Source organism: Sus scrofa, chromosome 15 (genome assembly GCF_054392235.1).
Source record: "Sus scrofa isolate SSC_HxYL_T2T_F1_AM1 chromosome 15, Sscrofa_HxYL_maternal_Yorkshire_Landrace_v2.0, whole genome shotgun sequence".
In the NCBI taxonomy this organism is placed as follows: domain Eukaryota; kingdom Metazoa; phylum Chordata; class Mammalia; order Artiodactyla; family Suidae; genus Sus; species Sus scrofa.
Window position 1 is genome coordinate 29,841,485 of NC_139397.1, and position 26,050 is coordinate 29,867,534.

Genomic DNA, 26,050 nt, shown 5'->3' on the forward strand with positions numbered 1-26,050 from the left:
TATAGATCTGTGGAGCACATTTCTCATTGAGTACAGTAAGATTCAGCAAATTATTTCTGACATCTAGAAAGCTTACAAACTTGTTGGCAGTTTCGCTGAATACTTTCAATAGTCACATTTCTTTAAGTGTTTAAATTTTAAGAGTTTTTGTTATTTAGAATATCTAAATATGCAGAAAGAAGAGCTTAGAATAGTGTTGTTTTTCATCATTATTGATTTTGGGGGGAAGGGGAGGAGGAAATAAATAGGAATAAAATGGGAATCGTTTTGAAAAATAAGAGCTCATGCCTGCCTAAAATTATAATTTTGGTCATCATTTAGCTTTCACCAACTTCCAAGTTTATCTCTACTATTAACAAGTAACAGCATATGTTTGTATAGGATTTCTTACATATTTTAGGCCTTTATTGTGACAATCTAGTATAATTAAGCACTTTGAGGGTCTTAAATTTGTGGTGCCTAAAACAATATAAAATCAAAGGGCAAAACCAGTATTCATACAAAGCTTATGCTGCCAACTTTCCATCATTATCTTGGGTATACTCAGTCGATTATATGAATCATGATGGGATACCTTCAGTGACCTCTGCAAAAGGTACCATATATTTTTTTAGAGGAACGTCCATGGAAATAAGCTTCCTTCTTCCTTGTACACACACCTGAACTTTTATTGCATGTGAAATATTTTTAAAATTTAAGAAAGTATCTGTAATTAAAAGTTGGTATGCTGATTACCCTTGCTTTATCTTGCCAAGCTTTCCAGTATCTAGCATGAATTTTTTTATTTATGGGGTGCAACCCAGTAAAGGTTCAGTGCGATGATCACCAATAGCTTCCTTTTCTCATGTACAGAGAAAATAACAAATTATAATATAACAATAGCAGCAATAATAGCTAACTATGACTATACATCAACTATGGAGCTGCAGAGTGCCATACTTGCATTTTTCCCCTTGATCCTCATAGCAGCAGTATTAAGTATAGATAGGATTTTGTCTTTTTTTTTTTTTCTTGTCTGTTTTTACAGATATGGACATTGATAGTTAAAATACTAAAATCCTAGGAGCTCTTCTCGTGGGCAGTGGAAACGAATCCAACTACTATCCCTGAGGATGCGGTGGGTTCAATCCCTGGCCTCGCTTAGTGGGTCACGGATCCGGCATTGCCATGAGCTGTGGTGTAGTTTGCAGACGTGGCTCAGATCTTGTGTCATTGTGGATGTGGCTGTGGTGTATCCTGGCAGCTGCAGCTCCAATTTGATCCCTAGCCTGGGAACTTCCACCTGCCATGGGTACAGCCCTAAAAAAGCAAAATAAAATAAAATACTAAGGTCTCTGACCTCCAGGGCCCGTGCTTCTTCTATGTCATCCTGCCTAAGACTGTGTAAGGATATTAGTTCAAACCCTCCACAATATATGTAGCTCACATAGAATACAACCTTAAAGTCAGTGAAATATAGTAGTGACTGGGAAAGGGAAGTCCCATTGCTTTCTGCCTTACTAATATCTTTTCTAGATGTATAGATTTTTCTGGATAAATATCCCCAAATGATTTTGGGTTTTTTTTGTTTGGTTTTTTTTTTTTTTTTTTTTTGGTTTTGGTTTTTAGGGCTGAACCCGTGGCATATGGAGATTCCCAGGCTAGGGATGGAATCTGAGCTTCAGCTGCCAGTCTACACCACAGCCACAACAATGCCACATCCAAGCCACGTCTGTGACCTACACCACAGCTCTTGGCAAAGCCGGGTCCTTAATCCACCGAGGGAGGCCAGGGATTGAACCTGCATCCTCATGGATAGTAGTCAGGTTCCTTACCACTGAGCCATGACAGGAACTCTCTATTTTGCTTCTTGAGAGTGATAATGACTTTAATTTTTTTTTATCTTTTTATTTATTTTATTTATCTATTTATTTTTGTCTTTTTGCCATTTTCTAGGGCCATTCCTGCGGCATATGGAGGTTCCCAGGCTAGGGGTCAAATCATAGCTACAGCCCAGACTACGCCACAGCCACAACAATTCTAGGATCCAAGCTGTGTCTGCGACCTCCAGCGCAGCTCACAGCAACACCAGCCCTTAACTCACTGAGTGAGGCCAGGGATGGAATCTTCATCTTCATGGATCCTATTCAGGTTTATTAACCACTGAGCCACCAAGGGAACTCCCAAAACTCACTATACTCTTAAAAGAGATAGTGATGTTTGCAGAGTGAGCAGGTGGAAACTTAAGAATCTTATCTCTTTGCTGGCTGCTTATGTGTGGAGGTGAGGCAAAGAAAGAAGTGAAAAATGACTTAAAAGTTTCTAATTTGAGGAACTATGTGAAAGGAACACCATCAACCTTGGGTAAATTCCCACGATGGGCTGGGACTGAACACCACTCTCTGGAGCTGGGATATCTCCTTCCCTTGGAGCACTTGGCCGGTATGGGTACTAGAACAGGGGTCGGGCTCTGTTAGCAATGAAGAAAGGGTGAGTGGATTGTACAGACAGCCCAGAGTATCTCCCAAACTTGCTTATTACTACTTGAGTAAATTGGAGAGAAGTTCCAGCTTTCTGAATTGATGAAAAGCCCAAAGATTGAAATAGGTTGTGTTTGTTTGTTTAGGGCTGCACGTGTGGCATATGGAAGTTCCCAGACTAGGGGTTGAATAGGAGCTGCGGCTGCTGGCCAACACCACAGCCACAGCAATGCAGGATCCTTAACCAACTAAGTGAGGCCAGGGATAGAACCCTTGTCTTCAAGGATACTAGTTGGGTTTGTTACCGCTGAGCCACAGTGAGAACTCCCCAAAATAGGTTGTTTTACTGGAACCATTTTATTTTTCTGACTGATAAGATTCTGCTTCCCCCATTCCAAGTCATCCTCTCATTCTAAATGTTTTCAAGTAGCTATGGAACAATTTGGCCTTAAAACTCCTTACTTTTTTCTCCCACTATCTTCACCATTACTTCACTTTAACAACTCACTGCTGTAGTCACAGCTTGGATTTTGCCTGAGAATTTCATTTTAAACTCCAATGGCCATTCTCTCTAATCGTAATTTCCACCTTTCTACCTCTGATGCCTCCTAATCTTCTCTTGGACCACATCGAGACTTCTAGTTTGTTTGTTTGCTTTTTCTTTTTTTGGCTGCAGTGCCCAGGCTAGGGATTGAATCCGAGCTATAGCTGCAAGCAATATTGGGTCCTTAACCCATTGCACCCGGCTGGAGGTCAAACCCACGCTATGGCAGAGACAATGCCAGGTCCTTAATCTGCTGTGCCACAGCAGGAACTCCCAAGACTTCTGTGTTTTGGGTTTTTGTTTGTTTTTGCTTTTTAGGGACACACCCTTGGCATATGGGTTCCCAGGCTAGAGGTCAAATTGGAGCTAAAGCTGCAGGCCTACACCATAGCCACAGCAATGCCAGATCCGAGCCGAATCTGTGACCTATACCACAGCTCATGGCAATGCCAGATCCTTAACCCACTGAGCAAGGCCAGGGATCAAACCCTCAACCTCATGGTTCCTAGTTGGAATTGTTTCTGCTGCACCACAACGGGAACTCCAACCTCTAGGTTTTTTTGTTTTAACAATCTCATTTTCTCCTAGTTCTTTTCTGTCCCTTTTTGACCTCACAATCCTAGTTCTATTCCTAAAACTACTTTCACTGCATCCTTATCCACTGTTTCTCTCTCTTTGTTTCTTTTGCCCTGCAAATGCCCTACCAACTCCTTGTCCCATACACTCCTGACCCCATAATCTAGCACCAGCCTTAAAGATTGTATTGTGTTATTGTAGCAAACAATTGATTTTTATTCCTCAGCTGGTTCAGTATTCTACTTTAAAGTAAAAGTAGAGGTTTATAGGCTATCTCTGTTTTCATTGTTTCACTGAATTCTTCAGGATCTCATTCCTCTTTATCCCTTAGTTTCTGAGTATAATTTTTGTAAAATAAAAATTTAGAAAATAGTTGAGTTCCATTGCTTAATATATTATCAGTCTTCTATTATGATTAAAAACATATGAATGATAATATATAAATTCTAGTGGATTCTGTTGTTTAAAGCAAAAATCTTTACTTATAGATGTTTTTTGCATACTTTAGAAATTTGAAGATCAGTGAAGCAAGCAGTAATTCAAATGAATATTTAGTAACATTCACTTTGGGAGGCTAGCAGTTTAGTGAGCCAACTAACCATTCTGCTAGAATCTTTAGTTTGGAAAATAGCATAGAAATATGTCCCTGAGAAAAAGGCCATTTCTAATCCTCATTTAATTTTCATTCTGTCTTAAAGCTATCTTTATATAAATGCTTGTAATGATCTCTAGTACTAGTAGAGTGCCTAATAAATAAGTTTATTTATTCTCAAGGTGTTTCCATTTTGAATAGTGCAACCCAAAGAGACTGGACATTTAAAATGTGTGAACTCCTACACAACAAAGTGAGAGAAATAGTGGTATTTATATGTTAATTCCATGAGGCCCTACATTTAACTCTATTCCCTCTGGCCATATACCAGGTGGAAAAAAGCAAGGACTCCACTATTAAAAATACCAAATCAGATAGTTCCAGCTGGGGTTCCCTAATCATTTAAAAGGCAAAATATGAGGTCACTTTTAATATCTTAAGTAGATAACTGTCATAACATTTACTTTAGATATTAAATCTGAGTTCTTACCTTGGCCTTACTGACGAGATTGTACTGCTGGCAGTTTCTAGCTTTTAGTATTTTCCTTAAGAGCAATATTGACACTTAATGTGGAGACAGTTGTTTTCTGCAAATTATCTTCCCTAGGAATATCCAATTCATCAATATACTAATCCCCGAAAAGTTGACTCACTAATTGGATTTAAGTGCCACAGGACTCTTCAGCACATTATTTTAATCAATTTGTTGGAAAGATCAATTTCCTTATGGTTGAATGCATATAGAAATAAAACATCTAAATGAGTCACATAGGAAGGTTGGCACATCTCATTCCCTAGAGATTTTTAAAAACAGGTTCTTAATTATGTATCTGAAATGGTTTGAGGTCTTTAAATGAAATGTGTGTGGAAGCAAGAAGAGAGGATACCTATCCAGGCCACTGTTTCTGGATCCCCCATCTTATGTTGATATTAATGTTCTAATATTGAGTAGATGTTGTTTGAGTTGAGATAAGTCATCCCTTTTTTTTCCTTTTTAAAATTATTGTTTATTTAGTGCCATTTTAAAATAAACAAGAGTAGTCTGTTATAGTTGAGTCTTATAAAGACAAGTTTTTTAAAAGCAGCTGTATAGGCCTTTCTGTATTGACTGCTATCAAGGACTATAGTGAATGTAAACACAGGTTTTAAAGTTTAAAATTAAAGCTATAGTGACTAATGTAAAGGCCTATACTTCATTCAAATAGCAGATGTTAAAGTTAAAAATTGCATTTTGCTATTTGTGCTTATGTCACACCCTTAGCACAGAGATATTTAGATTCTAAAAAAAGGCTTATTCAGGCTGTTTGAGTACATATGTATTTTATTTTCTTCATATTAGTCATTGTGGTTAGGTGATTTATTGGTATCTGATGAATCACAAGTATGTTTCTCATTCTCTAGTGAGTCACCTAGCTACATACGAGCTTGTTTGTTTATTTTCTTTCCCTTCTAGATCTTTCATTTAAAAATAACTTTTATGTGGTTGGTAGATTAAATATTCAGTTTGCACACTAATTTTTAGAACTGTTAAATAACAAAATAATACTCAGAAGAAGGCTCATTGATTTAGGAAACATTGATTTAGCACCCGCTCTGCTCCAGGTACTCTTGGGGCCTGGGATAAACATTGACACCATTTATCACATAGGGAATTTAATCTGGGGAGAGAGCAAACCTAAACAACTGCATCAGAGGTATGTTACAGGTCCTGTGGTGTAAGTATATATACATCTCATCTACAGCCTCCATCTACAGTGGAAGCCCAGAGGGTAGGACATTAGGGTGCCCCTTGAGCATCATGTAGATAAGTTGGTGAATGTGGGCTAGGTCATTAGATTGCAACTCTTTGAGCAACAGTACACCTAGATGGTTTATTATACCTCTTTGTTGGAATGAGCCTCTTATCTATTGGATTACAGAACTTCTGTATTCAGCCTTGTCCAGTTATACATTTGTACTGAAAACTTTGATAAGTATATGCTTTAAAAGTGTATCTAAAGTCTAGTGTCAAAAATTCCCAATTTATAGGATTAATTCTTCTAAGTTAAATATAACTTTAATAATTTCATGATGTTTATACAAAGATTCTGATTTCTGTTGAGGCTGGCAACAACAGCAGGACATCAAGATGTATCAGTGGAGAAGGCAGCATGATTCTTGGGCATTTTGAAAACTATTTGTGAAAGGCCTATTATTTCTAGTTTCTTTCACATATACTAATGTGGCAGCTCATGAGCTTCTAAGAATAAGAATGCATTATTTCAGAGTGAGCTGTTGATGCATTCTGGAGTATTTAAAATTTGGTGCTTATTTGTGAGTCTGTAACACAACTAGTGTAGTAACCAGCATGTGCTCTTCTTAGTAGCTGTGTGATCTTGGGCTTTTTACTTGACCTTTCAGAATTTCAGTTTTTCCAACAGTAAAATGGTAGTAATACCCACTTTGTAGGTCTTTGTGAGGTTTAACTGAGATGATATATGTATAAAGTACATAAAAGGAAATTTCTGAAGTGACATGGGAATAATAATACTTTAGGTATTTATATATATCAAGGTCAGTTTCATTTGAGCTATAAAAATTGCTTCTTCAACTTTGAAGAAAATGAACAAAACTGATGTTGAAGAATGACAAAAAATTTATAATGCACTCCATATTTTTTGCAAATGAGAAGAATGTGGGAGAAGTATAGTATAGGCTGGGTATATGATGGGAAACAAACTTTTAAATTTACATGTTATTTGACAATGGAATTCTTAATAAGTATATTCTTATAATTAAAAATGACAAAAATAGAAGAGCAAACTGTGCCATTTCCTAGTGAGGGACAGTATGAATTGGGAGTGATTCTTTGTTCTCTAAGAGAGGATTTGCCAGAGTCAGTATCTCACACTGGGACTCAGCAACAAGAGATGGATGAAGTACTTCTTTCCCAGATCTACTCCTCCATCATATACATGCCAGATGGTGGTCTCACTAGAGTCATGTGTTGTTAAATACTTTTCACCTACAAATCACCTGCTCCAATACTCTTTTCTCAGTCGTTTTGATTCTTGTACTCTATCCCAGTAGTCTCCAAAGGGTGATTTGCTCAAGGTTACCTACCTGAGGAAAAGAAAAATAAACTTCTCTTTCTTTCCTTCCTTTTTTTATCTAAAAGTATGGGGAAATTTTTGAGTTTTTCTAATAGTTAAGTTATAGATAAACACTGAGCCTATCGCTCAGATGGCATCTCAGAAGGTCACATGTCACCCATAGCATGTGTGGTCTCTGAAGAAAGACTGCAAGATTCCATTAACACAAAGGACCTGACACTGGTACCCTAACTCTGATTCACTTTCAGTATACCGTATCCAGTTGCAGTTTATTGTGCCTGGTTAACTGGTTTGGGGGATTACATTTTTTATATTTATTAAGATGATAAAGTGACCCTCAGAAAATGGACAAGTGGGAGTTCCTGTCGTGGCTCAGTGGTTAACAAATCTGACTAGGAACCATGAGGTTTCGGGTTCGATCCCTGGCCTTGCTCAGTGGATTAAGGATCTGGTGTTGTCGTGAGCTGTGGTGCAAGTCGCAGACATGGCTCGGATCCCATGTTGCTGTGGCTCTGGTGTAGGCTGGCATCTATAGCTCCAATTAGACCTCTAGCCTGGGAACCTCCATGTACCGCAGATGCAGTCCTAGAAATTGCAAAAAGACAAAGAAAAAAAAAGAAAGAAAGAAAGAAAATGGACAAGTGGATTTAAAGGATTTCTACCAAGAGACTATAGATTGAAGCTAAAACTTAAAACATAAGCAAAAACATGAAAATGTTAGTGCTGACACTTTTACTCATAGTGTAAGATCTTTGTATCAGCCACATTTTGAAGTTTGTTTTTTTAAATGATAATCCAATCAAATCTGACAGGATTTCAGTATTCCCCTAACTAGAAATTATCGGGAAAAGTAAGTGAAGTATAGATTTGCTATTGCATTAAGTACAGATCACTATTGCTAATTATGAATCTCACCCGAAGTTTATATTTACTCTAAGGTAATACTTAAATTTAGAATTACATGTATGTAACTTTAAAATAAATAAATTGGGGTGCATATACACCAATTTTTTACTGGTAGAGTAAATCAAATTACCAAAAATGTTTGGAGATAGCTCTTCAGTCCCGTAGTTGATATACTATCTACAGCTATCTATGTTAAATCTACATAGAGGTTACTGTCTTTCTACCTGTATTAACTCTGTAGTTAATATATTAAATAGTCTCTCCTTTTTTGTTTTCTGTCTTTTTAGGGCCACACCGAAAGCATGTGGAAGTTTCCAGGCTAGGGGTCAAATTGGAGCTACAGCTGCCAGCATACGCCACAGCCACGGTAATGCCAGAGCCAAGCTGTGTCTGCGACCTACACCATAGCTCACAACAATGCCAGATCCTTAACCCACTGAGCAAGGCCAGGGATCAAACTCAAGTCCTCATGGATACTAGTTGAGTTCTTACCTCAGAGCCATAAGGTGAACTCCCAAATAGTCTCTCGTTTTTCAAACATGTTACTTCCTTGCACCTCTAATACTATTGTTTTAAATTTTTTTTAAGTCTCTTCTTCTCTCCCAGAGTTCTATCATTGTCTTAAAAATTTCTGAAGGATAGTAAACAATAGGTATGTATGAATGATATCTGCCTCCAAAAAAACTGATTTGTGTGAAAAACCAAGAAGTAATTACAGATAAGTTGTTTTAAGATTGTTTTAGGCAGTCCTGATTTTGAAATGTGTTTATAACCCTTCCTTCCTCTGAGTAGTCACTTTGAAGAGTAGTCGCCTGAATGGATAAATTCTGTATTTGATAAGAAATCAACTCTAATATTTCATGATCAAATTTAGTATATCTGCTTTTCAAAAATCTCTTTACAATGCATAATACACACCATGTTTCAATGACATACAAAACTTATTAAGTGTTGGCAACATTAAGGAATTACTCATTAGTGTGTTATTTTAGACCATGAAGCTTACTTCCTTCAGGTACTGAAACTATTTTGACAACTTTAACAGAATCTTTGAAACCTATTTTATTCATTCTTCTTTTTTAACTTTTTCTTAATGACACAGTGAACATCTATTACTATGATAGCTATGTGTTGTTTCCCACTTTCTTATTTTTATTTTTCTTTATTCTAATAGTTCCAACACTTTTTAAGTTTGTTGTTTTCTTATGTAATATAGACATGAAAACTTAGAGTCAAGATTGATAAGAAGTACAGATAGTGAAAGTATCCGTGGGGTTATTAAGGTAAACTTAATATCCGTGTGGTTACTAATAGTAAACTGTATGGCATTCATGTTGGAAAGATGGGATTTTATTCCTTCAGATAACCGAGTACTGTTTATTTTTCTTCCAAGGTGTATGTTTTGTAATTGGGTTATTTGTATTCCATATCATTTGTTTAAAAAACAAAAAAACTTGATAGCCTAAAATATTTTTATAAAATATTTTATATGAAGAATGATGCTTTTTACAATTTTTTCCCTAAAGACAGTTCGTTAGTAGTAAAACTAATTAAATTGACATTGATAGTTCCTAACGGATGACACGAAGTCTGTTCTATCAAAGCATTGTAATGCTTCTTCTAATTTATTTGTAGAGTGATTACGTATGTTTAGGGACAGAAAGGTGATTGGAAAATGAAAGAAGTATAAAACAATGCAGTAATAATGTGTTTGGGAAGTGTTGGTAATAATAAAAATAGCTGACTTTGCTCTTGAAAAGATATATTTAATTTACTTCGCCCATTTCTCCTACAATAAGGTAGTTCCCAGGATTTCCTCTGTTTTTCATCATGGATTTTTTTTTCTGCTATATCCTCCATAAAAGTTGAAAACATTTTGTTGCCTGTTAGACATTACTGCCTTTCAAAATGCAGCATACTGGCATGTTAGTTCCCAAATGTAAAACAAACTTTTAATAGGGCCTCTTTATGGCAGCAGTCAAGTGTACTGTAAAGTACTGTAAAGTGTTAAACCGTCTTACACATACAGTATTAGTTAAAATCAATGTTAAATAAACTTTTTCTGCAACGTGGAATTTTATTTATTTACTTATTTTTATTTATTTATTTGCTTTTTAGGGCCGCACCTGTGGCATATGGAGGTTTCCAGGCTAGGGGTCTAATCAGAGCTACAGCTGCCGGATCCAAGCTGCCTCTGTGACCTAGACCACAGCTCAGGGCAACACCAGATCCTCAACCCACTGAGCGAGGCCAGGGATCAAACTTGCAACCTCATGGTTCCTAGTGGGATTTGTTTCTGCTGTGCCATGATGGGAACTCTTACAAAGTGGAATTTTAGCCTTCTATTAGCAGTTAGCTTATTCAAGTATTCCTGTCCCTCTTGTGTTGACTCAAACTATACACACACACATACATGTAAAACTCTCATGTAACCTTTTACTAGTTTTAACTAGCAAGTTCTAGTCTGACCCTGTTTTCACAAAGTTGACCTTTTTAAGTTGTTTTAATGTTTTTTCTTCTGAAGTCATTCATGTCCACAGTAGGTATATATATCTACAGATATAATAGAGATAGACATTTTAGAACTAAATTATCTAAGATTTAAAAAATTACGGAATGGTTTTACTAACATCTAAGTCTGCTATTCTGTTACTAGCATATAGCTACTAGAAATAATAAGGGAAATACTGAAAAAAAATTAATTATAAGTGCTGTGGCATGGGTTTGATCCCTGGCCCAGGAACTTCCACATGCCATGGGCACCTGGCCAAGGAAAAATTAATTATAAGAATCTTATGTATCTAGTTAATCCTATCTTCTTTCTGATTTATTCAGTAGACCAATTTGTGATAGCACAAGTTTAGCTTCGCGCCTAGTTTAAGAAATAGATCAGACTTTCAAGTTCCTTTTGTGAGTTGTTTAGTACTGGAAAGTATTAAAATCAGTGGTTGTTTTCTAGTCTAACCGATCAAGTATTTTAACACATAATATTGCTGAATTAATATACTAAAGATAGACTTAGTTCCAGGGTTCAGATGCTGGATAAAAAAAGAGTCATCTGGTTACTTTTGAGAAAGAGAAAGAAGAAAAAAATACTGTTTTCTTTGATTAGACTTTTGGCTAGCCTCCGGCAGAGTGTATTTGGCCACATTCCAGCTTCTTTCTGGCAGGATACTTGTTTAGTCATTGAAAGTAGATATGTTTAACTTGAGTTTGCTTGAAGAAAACTCTCTAATAATGTAAGGCCTCCCACTAGGGAGTCCAGGGTAGTGAGGTAAGAGAACCAAATGGGCCAGGGACAGAGATGGACAGTCATAGGGGGGAGCTCTAGTTGGGGCAGGTCAGGTTGCTCCTTGAAGCAATACACTGATCACATATATCAAACCTTCCTCGTGGAAACATGTGAGATACGCAACAGAATTCTCACAAGGCATAAATTATATACTCAGGTATCAAGTTTACCATACAAACAGATATAACAGTGGTGGGTGGCAGTCACAGTGAAGAAAGATTCAACAACTTTAGATTGCCAGTATTAGAAAGCCCTTTTAACAATAAACTGAAGCCTCTTGATCCCTTCAGGTCTTAGGAGCTTTATCTCAGTTCACCAACTACCTTTTTTTTTTTTTTTTTTGTCTTTTGTCTTTTGTCTTTTTAGGGCCACACCCATAGCATATGGAGGTTCCCAGGACAGGGGTCGAATGGGAGCTACAGCTGCTGGCCTACACCACAGCTCACAGCCATGTCGGATCCTTACCCCACTGAGCAAAGCCAGGATCAAACCTGCATCCTCATGGATGCCGGTCAGATTCGTTTCCACGGAGCCATGACGGGAATGCCCTACCAGCTACCTCTTAACCATAATAAATTCTGAGTTTCTTCAGTACACAAGATTTCTTGCCAGATACTAGGTGATAGTTCTAGTACACGAGATTTATGAGAGTGCAAGAGATGTGTTCACTATTGATATCTTTCATTTTAAGGCAGTTGGTAACAGACATTATAGAATTCTGGGCAGTGTAGCAAAGGGAAATGAAAATGTTTCTTTCTTCACCACTTTTTCCTATTATCCTCATATTGATCCTTTTCCAAACCCACATGTTCATTGAAATGGATTGTGGTGTTCTCCTCTGTAAAATAAGCACTGTTAGATTTCTGGAATCTTGTCAAATAACACCACAACTACTAAGGACCCAGTTCCTTATCAGAATGAGTAGAATTTTTCTTATGAAACTTAAATGTTTTTGTTTTGTCTTAAACTCTTTAGATTCTGGTTATTAGTTTTACAAGATTTTGGCTAGGGACTTTAGCCATGAGAACTTAATATGTAAGTTAACTAGGGTTTATGATAGTAGATAAACAAGGAGTCCAGGACAGATGTTCCTAATACGTATTTGCCCTTTGTATTGTGCCAACTGCCCCAGGAATTCCACTCTCTCCCAGTTATCACTTTGGCATTTTTCTTCCTTCTCTTTTCAGATCACTTCTGTGGTTTCAGTTACCACCTGAGAGTTTTAATTAATAGTTTTACATGGGGAATTGCCTTTGGCCAGCTCAGCCAGCATCATGCTGACATCATTCCAAGATCTGAATGTTGTATCTTTTCCTTTTCCACAAATGTGCTCTGACACATTTTGTCCAGTACAAGAATATACACAGAAGTAGAACTGGTATGTTTTGTATGGGAGCCACCATTTCATATTACACTCCTTGCTCAAAAATAATCAATTGGTGAATTTAATAAGCCATTTCATGAATTTTATATTTCAGAATTTGGAGTGTCTTGTGTTCAAAATTCAAATTTGTTATAGAATTAAACTGCTAAGGAGATGCATTTATTTCGCTCTATATTTAATAGGCTTAATAAGTTTATATTAAGCTTCATATAGACTGGTTTTTTGTGCTGCACCCATGGCATGTGGAAGTTCTTGGACCAAGGATCAAACCCGAGCCACAGCAGTAACCCAAGCCACAGCAATAACAACACCAGATAGATGCTTAACCCTATGAGCCACAGAGGAACTCCAGCTTCTTAAATGGAATTATACAATCCAGTAGGCCCTCTGGCACAAATCCAATGATAGTGTGTACCCAGAAACTATAGGCAATGAAGATTTAATTGAAGCCACCCTAATGTCCTCCTACTACTTTGAAATCTCAGTTGACCTTCTATTTAACTACATTGCATACCAGTAATTACATTTATTGAAGCCACTGTTTCTCCTTATAGAAAATGCTGATATTAGTAAATTTCAGCTATAGTGAGGGAAGTATTCTTGGGGTCCCAGTCGTGGCTCAGCAAAAACAAATCCTGACTAGCATTCATAAGGACACAGGTTTAATCCCTGGCCTTGCTCAGTGGTGTTGCCATGAGCTGGGGTGTAGTTGCAGACGTGGCTCAGATCTGGTGTGGCTGTGGTGTAGGTCAACGGCTACAGCTCCGATTCAACACCTAGCCTGGGAACCTCCGTATGCTGCAGGTGTAGCTCTAAAAAGACAAAAATAATAATTGAAAGACTTTGCCAGGTCAGTGCTGATCCGCTTACATCTTAAGTCCAGAGTGCTTTAAAAAATGGTAACTAAATTACGGGATCTAGAAAAATCATGTCTTCAGGAAATCTCACAAGGTGTGCTACGTAGTAGTCTATTAGAAGTGAATTAAATAGACTGGCTTTATCTCTCAAGTGATTTACTGTATTAGAGAAGGGTTTAATATAATTCAGCTTTACCGTTGCAACACCAAATGAGTTCTGACACCTCTGATGAGATGATTAAAGTTGGGAATTTTTTTTTTTTTTTGACAGCATCAACAAAGAGAGCATCGTAGATGTGGAAGGTGTTGTGAGAAAAGTGAATCAGAAAATTGGAAGCTGTACACAGCAAGATGTAGAGTTACATGTTCAAAAGGTAATTTTTTTCAAAATATAAAATTGTGTACAGAAGTAGATTTGAGTAGTTCTTATGATTCACATCAAGTCTGAATTTTTTTTTTTTTTCCAGTCTCTTTAGGGCCGCAGCCATGGCATATGGAGGTTCCCAGGCTAGAGGTTGAATCAGAGCTACAGCTGCCGGCCTACACCACAGCTACGCCAGATATAAGTGATGTCTACCACCTGCTACACAGTTCATGGCAATAGCAGATCCTTAACCTACTGAGAGAAGCCAGGAATCGAACCCACATTTTCAGGGATACTAGTCAGATTCGTTTTTACTGAGCCATAACGGGAACTCCAAGTCTGAATTGATATATAAAATATTGAGGTTTATAAGTTAATTACTGAATCAGTTAGCTTTTGTTGTATAACAAGCTGCCTCAATATTTAGTGACTTAAAAAACATTTGCTCACAGTTCTGTGCAATTAGGGAATTAAGGTCAGCCCATCTGGGATGGCTCATCTGCTCCACCTGATATTTCTGGGACATCTCCCTGTGGCCTCTCATCCCTCCTCATCCAGCAGGCCAGCCTAGACTTGTTGATATGGTGCATTTACCATAGTCACATATACAAAAATATAAACACCTCTAAAAAGCTTTATTCAAATGAATAAACAAGGCCCTACTCTATAGCATAGGGAACTATATTCAGTATCCTATGATAAACCATAATGGAAAAGAATATATATATGTATAACTGAATCACTTTTTTATACAGCAGATATTAACACAACGTTGTAAATCAGATATACTTCAATAAAATTTTAAAAAAGGAAAAAAGACCTTTATTCACTAATTTTTTTTTCTTTTTTTTTTCTCTTTGCTTTTTTTATGGCTGCACCCATGGCATATGGAGGTTGCCATGCTAGGGGTTGAATCAGAGCTATAGCCATTGGCCTATACCACAGCCATAGCAATGTCATATCTGAGCCGGGTCTGTGACCTATACCACAGCTCACAGCAACACCGGATCCATAACCCACTGTGTGAGGTCAGGGATTGAACTGGTGCCCTCATGGATGCTAGTCAGATTTATTTCCGCTGAGCCACAACAGGAACTCCTTCATTCACTATTATGAACTTATTTTGCTGTGAACTTTCTTTTGATGTCCTTTTTTAAGAAAAAATTTTGGGATGGTTGCACCTGCAGCATATGGAAGTCCCTAGGCTAGGGATTGAATCTGAGCTGCAGCAACACCAGATTCTTTAACCCAGTGTGCTGATCCAGGGATCTAATTCATGCTGCAGCAGCTGGAGCCACAGAAGTCATATTTTTTTTTTTTTTTTTTTTTTGTCTTTTTGCTCTTTCTTTGGGCCGCTCCCGCGGCATATGGAGGTTCCCAGGCCAGGGGTCCAATCAGAGCTGTAGCCCCCGGCCTATGCCAGAGCCACAGCAACGCGGGATCCGAGCTGTGTCTGCAACCTACACCACAGCTCACGGCAACGCCGGATCCTTAACCCACTGAGCAAAGACAGGGACCAAACCCGCAACCTCATGGTTCCTAGTCAGATTTGTTAACCACTGAGCCACGACGGGAACTCCAGAAGTCAGATTATTAACACTATGCCACAGCAGGAACTCCTGATGATATACTTCTAAAGGTTGATGAGTTACACTAATTCTTAATCATTACATTTCCTTATAATCATTGTATTTCTGATATTTTCCAGTACGGAGAAGTCAAAAAGGACGATACTGTATTGAGCTTACATTGCAGGAGTAACTTTTTTTCATAAGAGATTTATCCCATGGAGTTCCCGTCGTGGCGCAGTTAATGAATCTGACTAGGAATCATGAGGTTGCAGGTTCATTCAATCCCTGGCCTTGCTCAGTGGGTTAAGGATCCGGCGTTGCCGTGAGCTGTGGTGTAGATTGCAGACGCGGCTCAGATCCCGCGTTGCTGTGGCTCTGTCGTAGACCGGCGGCTGCAGCTCGGATTCGACCCCTAGCCTGGGAACCTCCATATGCCGCGGGAGCAGCCCTAGAAAAGGCAAAAAGACAAAAAAAAAAAAAAAAAAAAGATTTATCCCATATCTATTTTCTTAGACACAAAAACTAGAAATGCTCGTTGATTATCACTGACTTTTAAAATATTATAAATGAATTCATATATATTCACTTATAATATAAGTGGAGCAGTGGGTTAAGGATCAGGCGTTATCACTGTTATGGCTTGGGTCACTGCTGTGGCACAGGTTCAGTCCCTGCCCAGAACTTTTTCAGGCACAGCCAAAAAGAAAAGAAAAAGAAATAACCCTGTGCTTCTGAACCTACAGTCTCAAATCCAGGCTTAATTTGAGTCTATAACATTCATCACTGAATTTCTGTTAAGGAGGAGTCCCTTAAGAGAAGTCCCTTTCCCACCATCACCCCTGTGTGTGTGTGTGTGCATGTGTGTGAGCATCTGTAAGATGAAACACTCAAGCGGATGGACAGGAAGATACATTGATCCATACACACTGATTTGGGAGTAAGGTTCTATTTAACTGAAATATTGTATTGATGTAACTTGCCAAATTACTTTGTTCTCTTTGTGTAAGTTTTTTTTCAAATTAACTCACCCCAGTTAGTCTGCAGCCTAGTAAAGGCAAACTAACCTGAAGGTATGCTGACCAATAAAAACAAATAACGTCTTTTTCAATACTTTAATAAGATTTTAGTGACTGGAGCAAGTAGGTGTATTTCTAAAATAATTATCTGGTAATCAGCACAACCTTAATATATGTTAAATATAAAGCCTAAAGAACTTACAAATTTTGCCTTAATGAAAATAATTACTAATAGATAATTATAAAGTATCTCACAAAGCATAAAATATTACTAAGTAGAATCTTGTAATAAGCAATGATTCTCTCTTATTTATTCAGCCAGCAATAACAGAGTATATTTGTTCTGAGCATTTTGTGAACTTCTGGGGATGAAAGCTCTTACAACCTAATAAAGGAGGTGATGAATTTCTGCTAGTTACAAAAATGAGAGGTAGCTGTCCAGCTCTCTAGCTTTGCATTGGAGATCAGGTTTCTGTTAACTCATCAAACACTACAAACTTGGGTGTAAGGGATGGTGGCAACTAATTGTATTTTACTGTGAGGAGCACTAAAGTGTCATTATGACACTTTTCTTGACATGTCTGAGCTGAATGCTAGATGTGATTTACCAACTGGAAGAATATAATTTCCTTTCCTAAGTTAACTAAATAAGATCTATGTCTCTCTTGTACATTAGTAGGTTTTTCAGACATATTTGGGATAACTAATAGGATAACATGTATTTTAAGAGCAGCTAAAAAAATGCAAGCTCATTCTTTATGACCTAACGGCTTTTTTAAGTACTAAAATGTGCAATTAGTGTGAGTGCATATTGAGGGATTTTAACACCATTAAAGGAACACCTTCTAGAGCAGCTCCCAACCAAGAGAGCTACAGAAAATGAGTTATAACATGCTTGACAATAGAAGACAGTAAGAGATATTTGGCAAAAGAACGAGGAAAGGAAGGAGTGGTACAGAAGAGTTGGACTGACATTGATCCTAGTGGTAGAAATGGTCAAATCTGTTAATTATCATAACAGATTTGTTAGTGGCCCCTCAAATTAGCAAAGTGTTTTCATATTTGTTACACCATTTGATTCTTACCACCGACTTCATTTTACAGAAGCATATTGAAGCTTTAGTTAAAGTGATTTGCCTAACAGTAGCTTTTAGGTGACAAGGAAGCCTTAAGCCAGACCTCTCAACTCCAGTTATTATCTATCATCTTAGAGTTTACAAAGTATTTGGACATATGTTGTCTTACTTGACTGTTTTAACAACCCAGGGATATATGCAAATATTATTATTAGCATCTTATAGGTGAAAAAAACTTGTATCATCCAGTTTTACCAAGGAGTTTCAGTTAAAGATGTATGCAAACATTGTTTCATATTTAAGTCAACTGTAGATTGTTTTTTTAAGAAAAGATAGCAGGTTGTGTGTGCTTCTGATATTTTTGGTAATCTCTCACTTTCAGATTTATGTGATCAGTTCAGCTGAGCCCCGCCTGCCCCTGCAGCTGGATGATGCTGTTCGGCCTGAGGTGGAAGGAGAAGAGGTAAAAATTATACTTTTGAAATACTGTGCTTCCTCTGTGTGTTTAGTTTGCAAAACATTTACTTGATGTCCTGCTTTTGTGTGAAAGGGTACCTGTGAATTAATTTGAGTTTCATTTTTAGTTAAAAATACTCTTAAATTAACAATTCTTAAACTATTTGGTCTCAGAATTCCTTTACACTCTTAAAAATAATTGAACCCACAAGCTTTAGTTTTTGCAGGTATATCTATCAACATTTACAGTATTAGAAGTTAAAACAAACTTCTTAATATTTATGAATTTATTAAATAATAATATAAATATGTATGTATTATTCCTATATAAATAATAAAGAGCAATAATGTTTTATGAAAAATATTTTCTAAAACAAAGTAATTTAATGTCAAGAGTGTTATTATACTACATATCTACAAATCTTAGTAATGTCTGGCTCAATAGACAACAATTAAATTTTGTTATCTGCCTCTGCAATCATTCTGTTGTGATAGCATGCACATTTGGAAAACTTCTCAGTATCATCAGGAAAAAAGTGAGAGTGAAAGGTATTATTATGAAAAAATAGGTTTGACATACAGACTCTGAAAGTGTCTTGGGGACCTTCACTGGTGCCCAGAAGATACTTGGAGAACCATTGATTGCTCTATGTCAGCTTTTATCTGTTCCTTCAGTCTTGAACTAGCAGGTAAAACCCCGGAATCAGTGAAGGTGTGGGAAGTTAATTATTTTGACATCCCAGTAATGAGTCAGGGGGTTGGGGAATGGGAAGTAGAAAAAAAGCTTTAACCTCAACTCATTCTCTTCTTTCTATCTCTCTTTTAACAGTAACCTTTCTGGCCCCACTTCTTGTTTCTTGAATCCTTGATTCGGGGGTATAACATTAACACACATGAACATAACTCTTCTTAACTTAAAAATTAACATGGCTTCTAAAAATTTTTTTTGTACTTTAAAAAAATCAGTAAAATCTGCTTTTTCAACTTTTTTTTTAGGAAGGAAGAGCTACTGTTAACCAGGATACAAGATTAGACAACAGAATCATTGATCTTAGGGTATGCCTTATTTGTTTATGCTGAAATCAAGGTGGGCAGGGATACCATACCTGTCTCAGGCTTATAGAACTAATTGGTATTTACATATAGGTAATGTGATAATACAAGAAATAATTTACCTTTTTGACTAACCCTTCCCCAAAGGAGAATTGCTGTCAACAAGGACAATCAAGTAATAGTTCACAGGATACTGACTTGCTTTGTTTTAAAATGACAAAGGAGGAGTTCCCATCGTGGCTCAGTGGGTTACAAACCCGACTAGTATCCAAGAGGATGCAGGTTTGATCCCTGGCCTCACTCAGTGGGTTAAGGATCTGGCGTTGCCATGAGCTGGGGTGTAGGTCCTATATACGGCTCAGATCCCATGTTGCTGTGGCTGTGGTGTAGGCCAGCAAGCTGCAGCACCAATTTGACCCTTAGCCTGGGAACGTCTATATGCTGCAGGTGCAGCCCTAAAAAAGGCAAAAAATAAATAAAATTACAAAGGGATGTGAAGCCAATAAATTGGCTTCCTTCCAGGGGATACCTTTTTCAAACAAGTTAGCAAGTGAAAATAGGACCATAAATATTACTCCAAAATTGTGAAAGAAGTTGTGTGCACATTTTATAGCCAGATGGAGATTAGTAGTTAATGTCTCAATCCTTTGAATTAGATCTAGCACAAAATTAGTAATAAAGAAGTAGATGGCCCCGGTAGTGTATATAGTAATCTCATGGGTCTTCTGTTTCCCTTTCTGGTTTGGTTGCAAGTGAAAGAGTTCATTGGTTTCATCATTGTAGTAAAACCATTGTCATCTCCCTTTCTTAATGTTTTGACCACATCTTCCCCCTTTACTTAAATAATCTACCTAAAGGTTAAATGCTTTGTCACCTTAAGAGTTCTTTCCAACTTTTCTGTAGTCATATGGGTCTGCCCTTATTGTACACTGATGTTTCCCCTAATTATTTGGTTTTTGTTTGCTTTTACTTTTCCATTTTAATTTATAGTATACAGAAAAGACTAGCAGTAATCAAAAGTCCTCTTGATACTGCCTAGAAACCTCAGGTTTTTCATCATTTTGGCCACAGTAGTTAACCATCATACTGTATTTGCTGTTTGTTCACACAAGTTACTGGTTAAGCCTTTAATATTTGGCTTTAAGAGTTTTTTATTTTTTTAATTTGACCCACATCTGTTTTGGTCAAGTTTATTGCCATCATTGAAAAACGGAGGATTTAAATCTCCATTAAATCTAGGTGGCTTGGAGTTCCCATTGTGGCTCATTGGGTTAAGAATCTAACTAGTATCCATGAGGATGGGGGTTTGATCCCTGGCCTCACTCACTGGGTTAAGGATCCAGCATTGTTGTGGCTGTGGCATAGGCCAGCACCTGCAGCTCCAATCTGACCCCTACCCTGGGAACTTTCATATGTCATAGGTGCAACCAAATAAATAAATGAATAAATAAATAAATCTAGGTGTTTTTTGGGGGGTGGAGCCGTAAAAATCAGTCAATCAATCAATCTAGGTGGCTTTTATTAAAAAGTAAGAGATAAACACATCAATAACAGGCCTGCATGGCAACATCATCAACTCTAGACAGGGCATTCTGCTGGAAAATACCATTCATTCACTCTATTTATGTATTTTGGCCCTTGTAAACATTTACCTTTTTTTAACCCTTACTTTGAGTTTACATTTTTGGGAAGCATTCTGTTCATTAGTAACTTGAAATCTTTTATACATCTTTGCTTATCTAAACTTTTGTGTAATAACCCCAATCCAGTTCTTTTCTAGACCCTTTGCTTAACAAAGAGATGGAGAGGTTGGAAACAAAGGACAAAATTGTCATTCTTCTTCTGTAATATGAAAAATTCTAAGATATATCCTTATTCTGATATTGTCATGTAGCCTGACTTTTCTCTCCTGTAATCAATTGTTTCTCTATGAACTTTGCAGGCAGGTGGCCTGATTAAAAAATATTCCATCTTATTTAATGTCAAATTGATTTAATTAGCTTTTACTATTGTCTTATAGACATCAACTAGTCAGGCAGTCTTCCGTCTCCAGTCTGGCATTTGCCATCTTTTCCGAGAAAATTTAATTAACAAGGGTTTTGTGGAGATCCAAACTCCTAAAATTATCTCAGGTATGCTTTAAGATATTCCTCTTAATTTTAAAAAATAAATTTGTTTTCCCTTGAGTTTCTTAATTTAGTTTTGTGGTGGTTTTTTTTGTTTGTTTGTTTTTGTTTGTTTTTTGTGTTTTTTTTTGCGGATCCCAGGTATTCTTTAAAGTTTATTTCCCAGAGACTGTTTATTTTGAAGACTATGCTGTTTACCACCAGCCACATATCACTAACATCAGTAATATTAAATCCTCTTATTTCAGGAGTTGTTAATGTGATAATGGTTATAAAATGAGGCAGTAACACATAAAGCAAAATTTTTATTAATATAAATGTACTTGAAACTACTTTCGTTATGTAGATTTCTTTCTAAATTGGTATTGTAATTTTGTATAAACTACATGAAAACATTACTAAATACTAGAGAGGGAAAAATCTCATTAATTCTCATTCTTGATGACAAATTTATTTTAATCATTTTAGCCTTTTTTAGTTACTTAAATAACATTAAAAAGTATGTTATGAATAGCTTAATTATAAATTAAAAATCAAACATTGTATTATTGATAATTAGAAAGTTATTAAGAATATCATATCTTCTTTTTTTTTTTTTTTTTTTTTTTTAAGTGCCACACTTGTGGCATATGGAGGTACCCAGGCTAGGGTAGACGCGTTTGCAGACGCGACAAGGATCCCGTATTGCTGTGGCTGTGGTGTAGACCTGTAGCTGTAGCTGAGGACTAGCCTGAGGACTTCCATTATGCCATGGGTGCAGCCCTAAAAAGCAAAAAAAAAATTTTTTTTTACAACTCCAAAGTAGCTTTAATAGATTTGAAAATGATGCAGAAAGGGAGTGTATATATCCAAAAGAGTAAAATTGAAGGTATAACCAAAGAAGTAAATCTGTCCTAAATATAAGCTGTTTAGAATCAAGTATAACACATATATAGATAATGATTTTTCTACAATTCTTAGTTTCCAGTTTTTTTAAATGAAGTTACTTGAGTCAAAAGTATGAACTGTTTTTACTAGAAATTTGCATTGATAAGCTTATGATTGATTATAACATAAATATTTACTTTCAGCTGCCAGTGAAGGAGGAGCCAATGTATTTACCGTTTCTTATTTTAAAAATAATGCATATCTGGCTCAGTCTCCACAGCTCTACAAGCAAATGTGTATTTGTGCTGATTTTGAGAAGGTTTTCTGTATTGGACCAGGTAAGGTATTGACAGTTACAGTTTTCTCAAAATTCATTGACTATACCATAGTAATGGTTTTATAAACACTTTTTGAAAGCTTAAATCCTTTTATATGCTATCTACATAAATAGTAGACTTTGTGGTAAAAATGATAGTGTGCTTGGGTCAACATTTCAAAAAAGTTATATCCTCAGGTAGTTCTTTAAATAGTTGAGCGTTGGAGTTCCCATTGTGGCTCAGAGGAAATGAATCTGACTAGTATCCATGAGGACACAGGTTCAATTCCTGGCCTCTTACTTAGTGGGTTAAGGATCCTGTTTTGCCTTGAGCTGGTAGTGTAGGTCGAAGACATGGCTGGGATCTGGCGTTGCTGTGGCTGTGGTGTAGGCCAGCCGGCTACAGTTCCAATTCAGACCCTAGCCTGGGAACGTCTATATGCTGTGGGTGAGGCCCTTAAAAAGACTAAATAAATAAATAAATAAATAAATAAATAAATAAATAATTGAGCATCGTTCATGTAAATGGAATTATAACCATTATACATTCCTGTAGATCAATGCTGAAGAAAAATATCTCATTTTAAAAATGCATACTTTGAAAACATATACCTTCTGAAATATACCTGAATGTTTTATTTTACTATTCTTTTTTTTTTTTTTTTTTGTCTTTTTGCCATTCCTTGGGCCGCTCCCGCGGCATATGGAGGTTCCCAGACCAGGGGTCCAATCGGAGCTGTAGCTATCAGCCTATGCCAGAGCCACAGCAACACAGGATCCAAGCCGTGTCTGCGACCTACACCACAGCTAACGGCAACACCGGATCCTCAACCCACTGAGCAAGGGTAGGGACCAAACCCGCAACCTCATGGTTCCTAACCGGATTCGCTAACCACTGCGCCACGATGGGAACTCCTACTATTCTTAAGTATAATTAGAACAGAATTAGCTCCCATTTGGACTGTCCTCTCAACTCACTGTCAACACTAAGAAGAAGTAGTTGCAATTTTCCAAATAATACATTTTTTTGTCCTTGATACCCCCTTTATTACTGTTGTAAGTTTACACAAATGTGCCGCTGTGTACTTTGCTACCAGTTTTATTCCAAAGCTGTTTTGCTTCTCTTTAATTATTTGTACAGTTCTTAGTATTGTTATGTTAACATAATTTTTTTTTTTTTTATCCTTTTGTCTTTTCTAACGCCGCACCCGCAGCATATGGAGGTTCCCAGGCTAGGGGTCCAATCGGAGCTGTAGCCACCTGCCTACTCCAGAGCCACAGCAACTCGGGATCCGACCTCACAGCTCACGGCAACACTGGATCATTAACCCACTGAGCAAGGCCAGGGGTCGAACCCGCAACCTCATGGTTCCTAGTCAGATTCATTAACCACTGCTCCACGACTGGAACTCCTAAAATGTAGGTTCTAACCACTAGGTCTGAAGTGAGGCTTTGAGATTCAGCAGTTCTCACAAGCTCCCAGCTACTCCTGATGCTGCTGATTTGCTGACAGACTATGCTCTGAGTAACAGGGAATAAACATTGTCCCTGCTCCCAAGACAGAATAAGACATGCACACATACTTTAGTCCCAGGGAGTAATCAATTGATTTTCACAGCACGCAATCAAATTGTGCTGTACAATCAGGAAATTGGTGTTTATATAGTATAGATAGTATAAAAAGAGGGGAGAAGATGGAATTTGCTAGAGTCACCATAAAAGAGAAGTCAGACTGGGAGTTCCCATCGTTGCAGCAGAAACGAATCCAACTAGGAACCATGAGATTGTGGGTTCGAACCCTGGCCTCACTCAGTGGGTTAGGGATCTGGTGTTGCTATGAGCTGTGGTGTAGGTTGCAGATGTGGCTTGGATCCTGTGTTGCTGTAGCTGTGGCGTAGGCTGGCAGCTGTAGCTCCAATTTGACCCCTAGCCTGGGAACCTCCATGTGCCAGAGGTGTGGCCCTAAAAAGGAAGAACAACAACAAAAAGAATTCAGGGAGTTCTTGTCGTGGCTCAGTGGTTAGCGAATCTGACTAGGAACCATGAGGTTGCGGGTTTGGTCCCTGGCCTTGCTCGGTGGATTAAGGATCTGGCGTAGCTGTGAACTTTGGTGTAGGTTGCAGACGCAGATAGGATCCTGTGTTGCTGTGGCTCTGGCTACAGCTCCAATTCGCCCCCTAGTCTGGGAACCTCCATATGCTGCGTGAGCGGCCCTAGAAAAGGCAAAAAGAAAAAAAAATAGAATTCAGACTGAAGTAGGCTCTAAGGACAGAGTGGGAGATATAGACAGAGATGGCATTCTACTCAGAAGAAGCAGGCTGAATAAAGAGCATGAGACAAAATAAAAATAGGACTAGTTAGTATTAAGAAATGGGAAATAAAGGGATAAGATTAAATTATGAAGGCGTAAAGGTTTTAGACTTTTTGTTATTTTACATCTTATGATAGTCATTTGGGAACTATTGTGTTACTGAACAAGGATGTGTTTTTGTTTTTTGGTTTTTTTTTGTTTGTTTGTTTTTGTCTTTTTGCCTTTTCTAGAGCTGTTCCCAAGGCATATGGAGGTTCCTAGGCTAGGGGTCTAATTGCTGGCCTACGCCAGAGCCACAGCAATGCGGGATCCAAGCCACGTCTGTGACCTACACCACAGCTCATGGCAGTGCCGGATCGTTAACCCACTGAGCAAGGCCACGGATCCAACCCGCAACCTCATGGTTCCCAGCCAGATTCATTAGCCACTGCACCACAACGAGAACTCCAAGGATGTGTTTTGAGAGTATCAGTCTTTGCAGTGATATGAAAAATGTTGCAGTGCTAGATTCAGAGAGACTGGAAAGGAGGAAAGTGCACTGAGGATAATAAGAGCTGGACTGAGGTAATGGCTGGAATATATATAATGTTATTTCATCTTCACAGATTTCATTTAGCTTGAGTCAAGTTTTAACACAACTGAGAAGAACTCACTATATTGGATCTGTTTTAATTATTGAGAAGGCACTTCAGGATCTTGCATTCCCTTGAGATTCTCATGCTCATCATTTATTGATTTACATTTGTTACAACTTTTATGGGACCATAGGAATTTTTAATGAATTTGCTGTCCAAGAGAATGCTGAAAAAGATGGCTTATCTAAGGTTTTTCCAACCCTATAATTATAATGGAAATAGTATCATTGGAGTACTAGTAAATATAATTTTCTGTTTAAATCCCAATATCTCCAGAATTAAAACGTCATTTACTATGTATTTCTTTTATTAATGTTACAGTATTCAGAGCTGAAGACTCTAATACCCATAGACATCTAACTGAATTTGTTGGTATGGATATTGAAATGGTTTTTAATTACCATTACCATGAAGTTGTGGAAGAAATTGCCGACACTTTAGTACAGATATTCAAAGGACTTCAGGAAAGGTAAAAAGTATATATTTGATATCCTTAGATGAAGATAATTTCAGCTGTTTGAGTTCTTCAAAATAAAGCAGTTCTTGAAACTTGTAAA

General features: G+C 37.4%; 1 protein-coding gene across 3 annotated transcripts in view; it reads left to right on the forward strand.

Annotated features, from left to right (window-relative positions):
* The window catches only part of DARS1 (aspartyl-tRNA synthetase 1), a 74,568-nt gene that overhangs the window by 34,917 nt on the left and 13,601 nt on the right, over positions 1-26,050 (forward strand). For 2 of the 3 annotated variants that reach the window (XR_014830558.1, XM_003133266.6), the window contains exons 5-10: positions 13,974-14,076; positions 18,112-18,192; positions 19,182-19,241; positions 21,259-21,370; positions 22,435-22,569; positions 25,815-25,962. Coding sequence is in view for 1 of the 3 variants with exons in the window: in XM_003133266.6 (XP_003133314.1) it covers positions 13,974-14,076; positions 18,112-18,192; positions 19,182-19,241; positions 21,259-21,370; positions 22,435-22,569; positions 25,815-25,962 (639 nt within the window). In the remaining 2 variants the exon portion in view is untranslated. Of the gene's footprint in view, positions 1-13,973; positions 14,077-18,111; positions 18,193-19,181; positions 19,242-21,258; positions 21,371-22,434; positions 22,761-24,594 lie in introns of all 3 variants that reach the window. The other variant, XR_014830559.1, reaches the window with a different exon arrangement.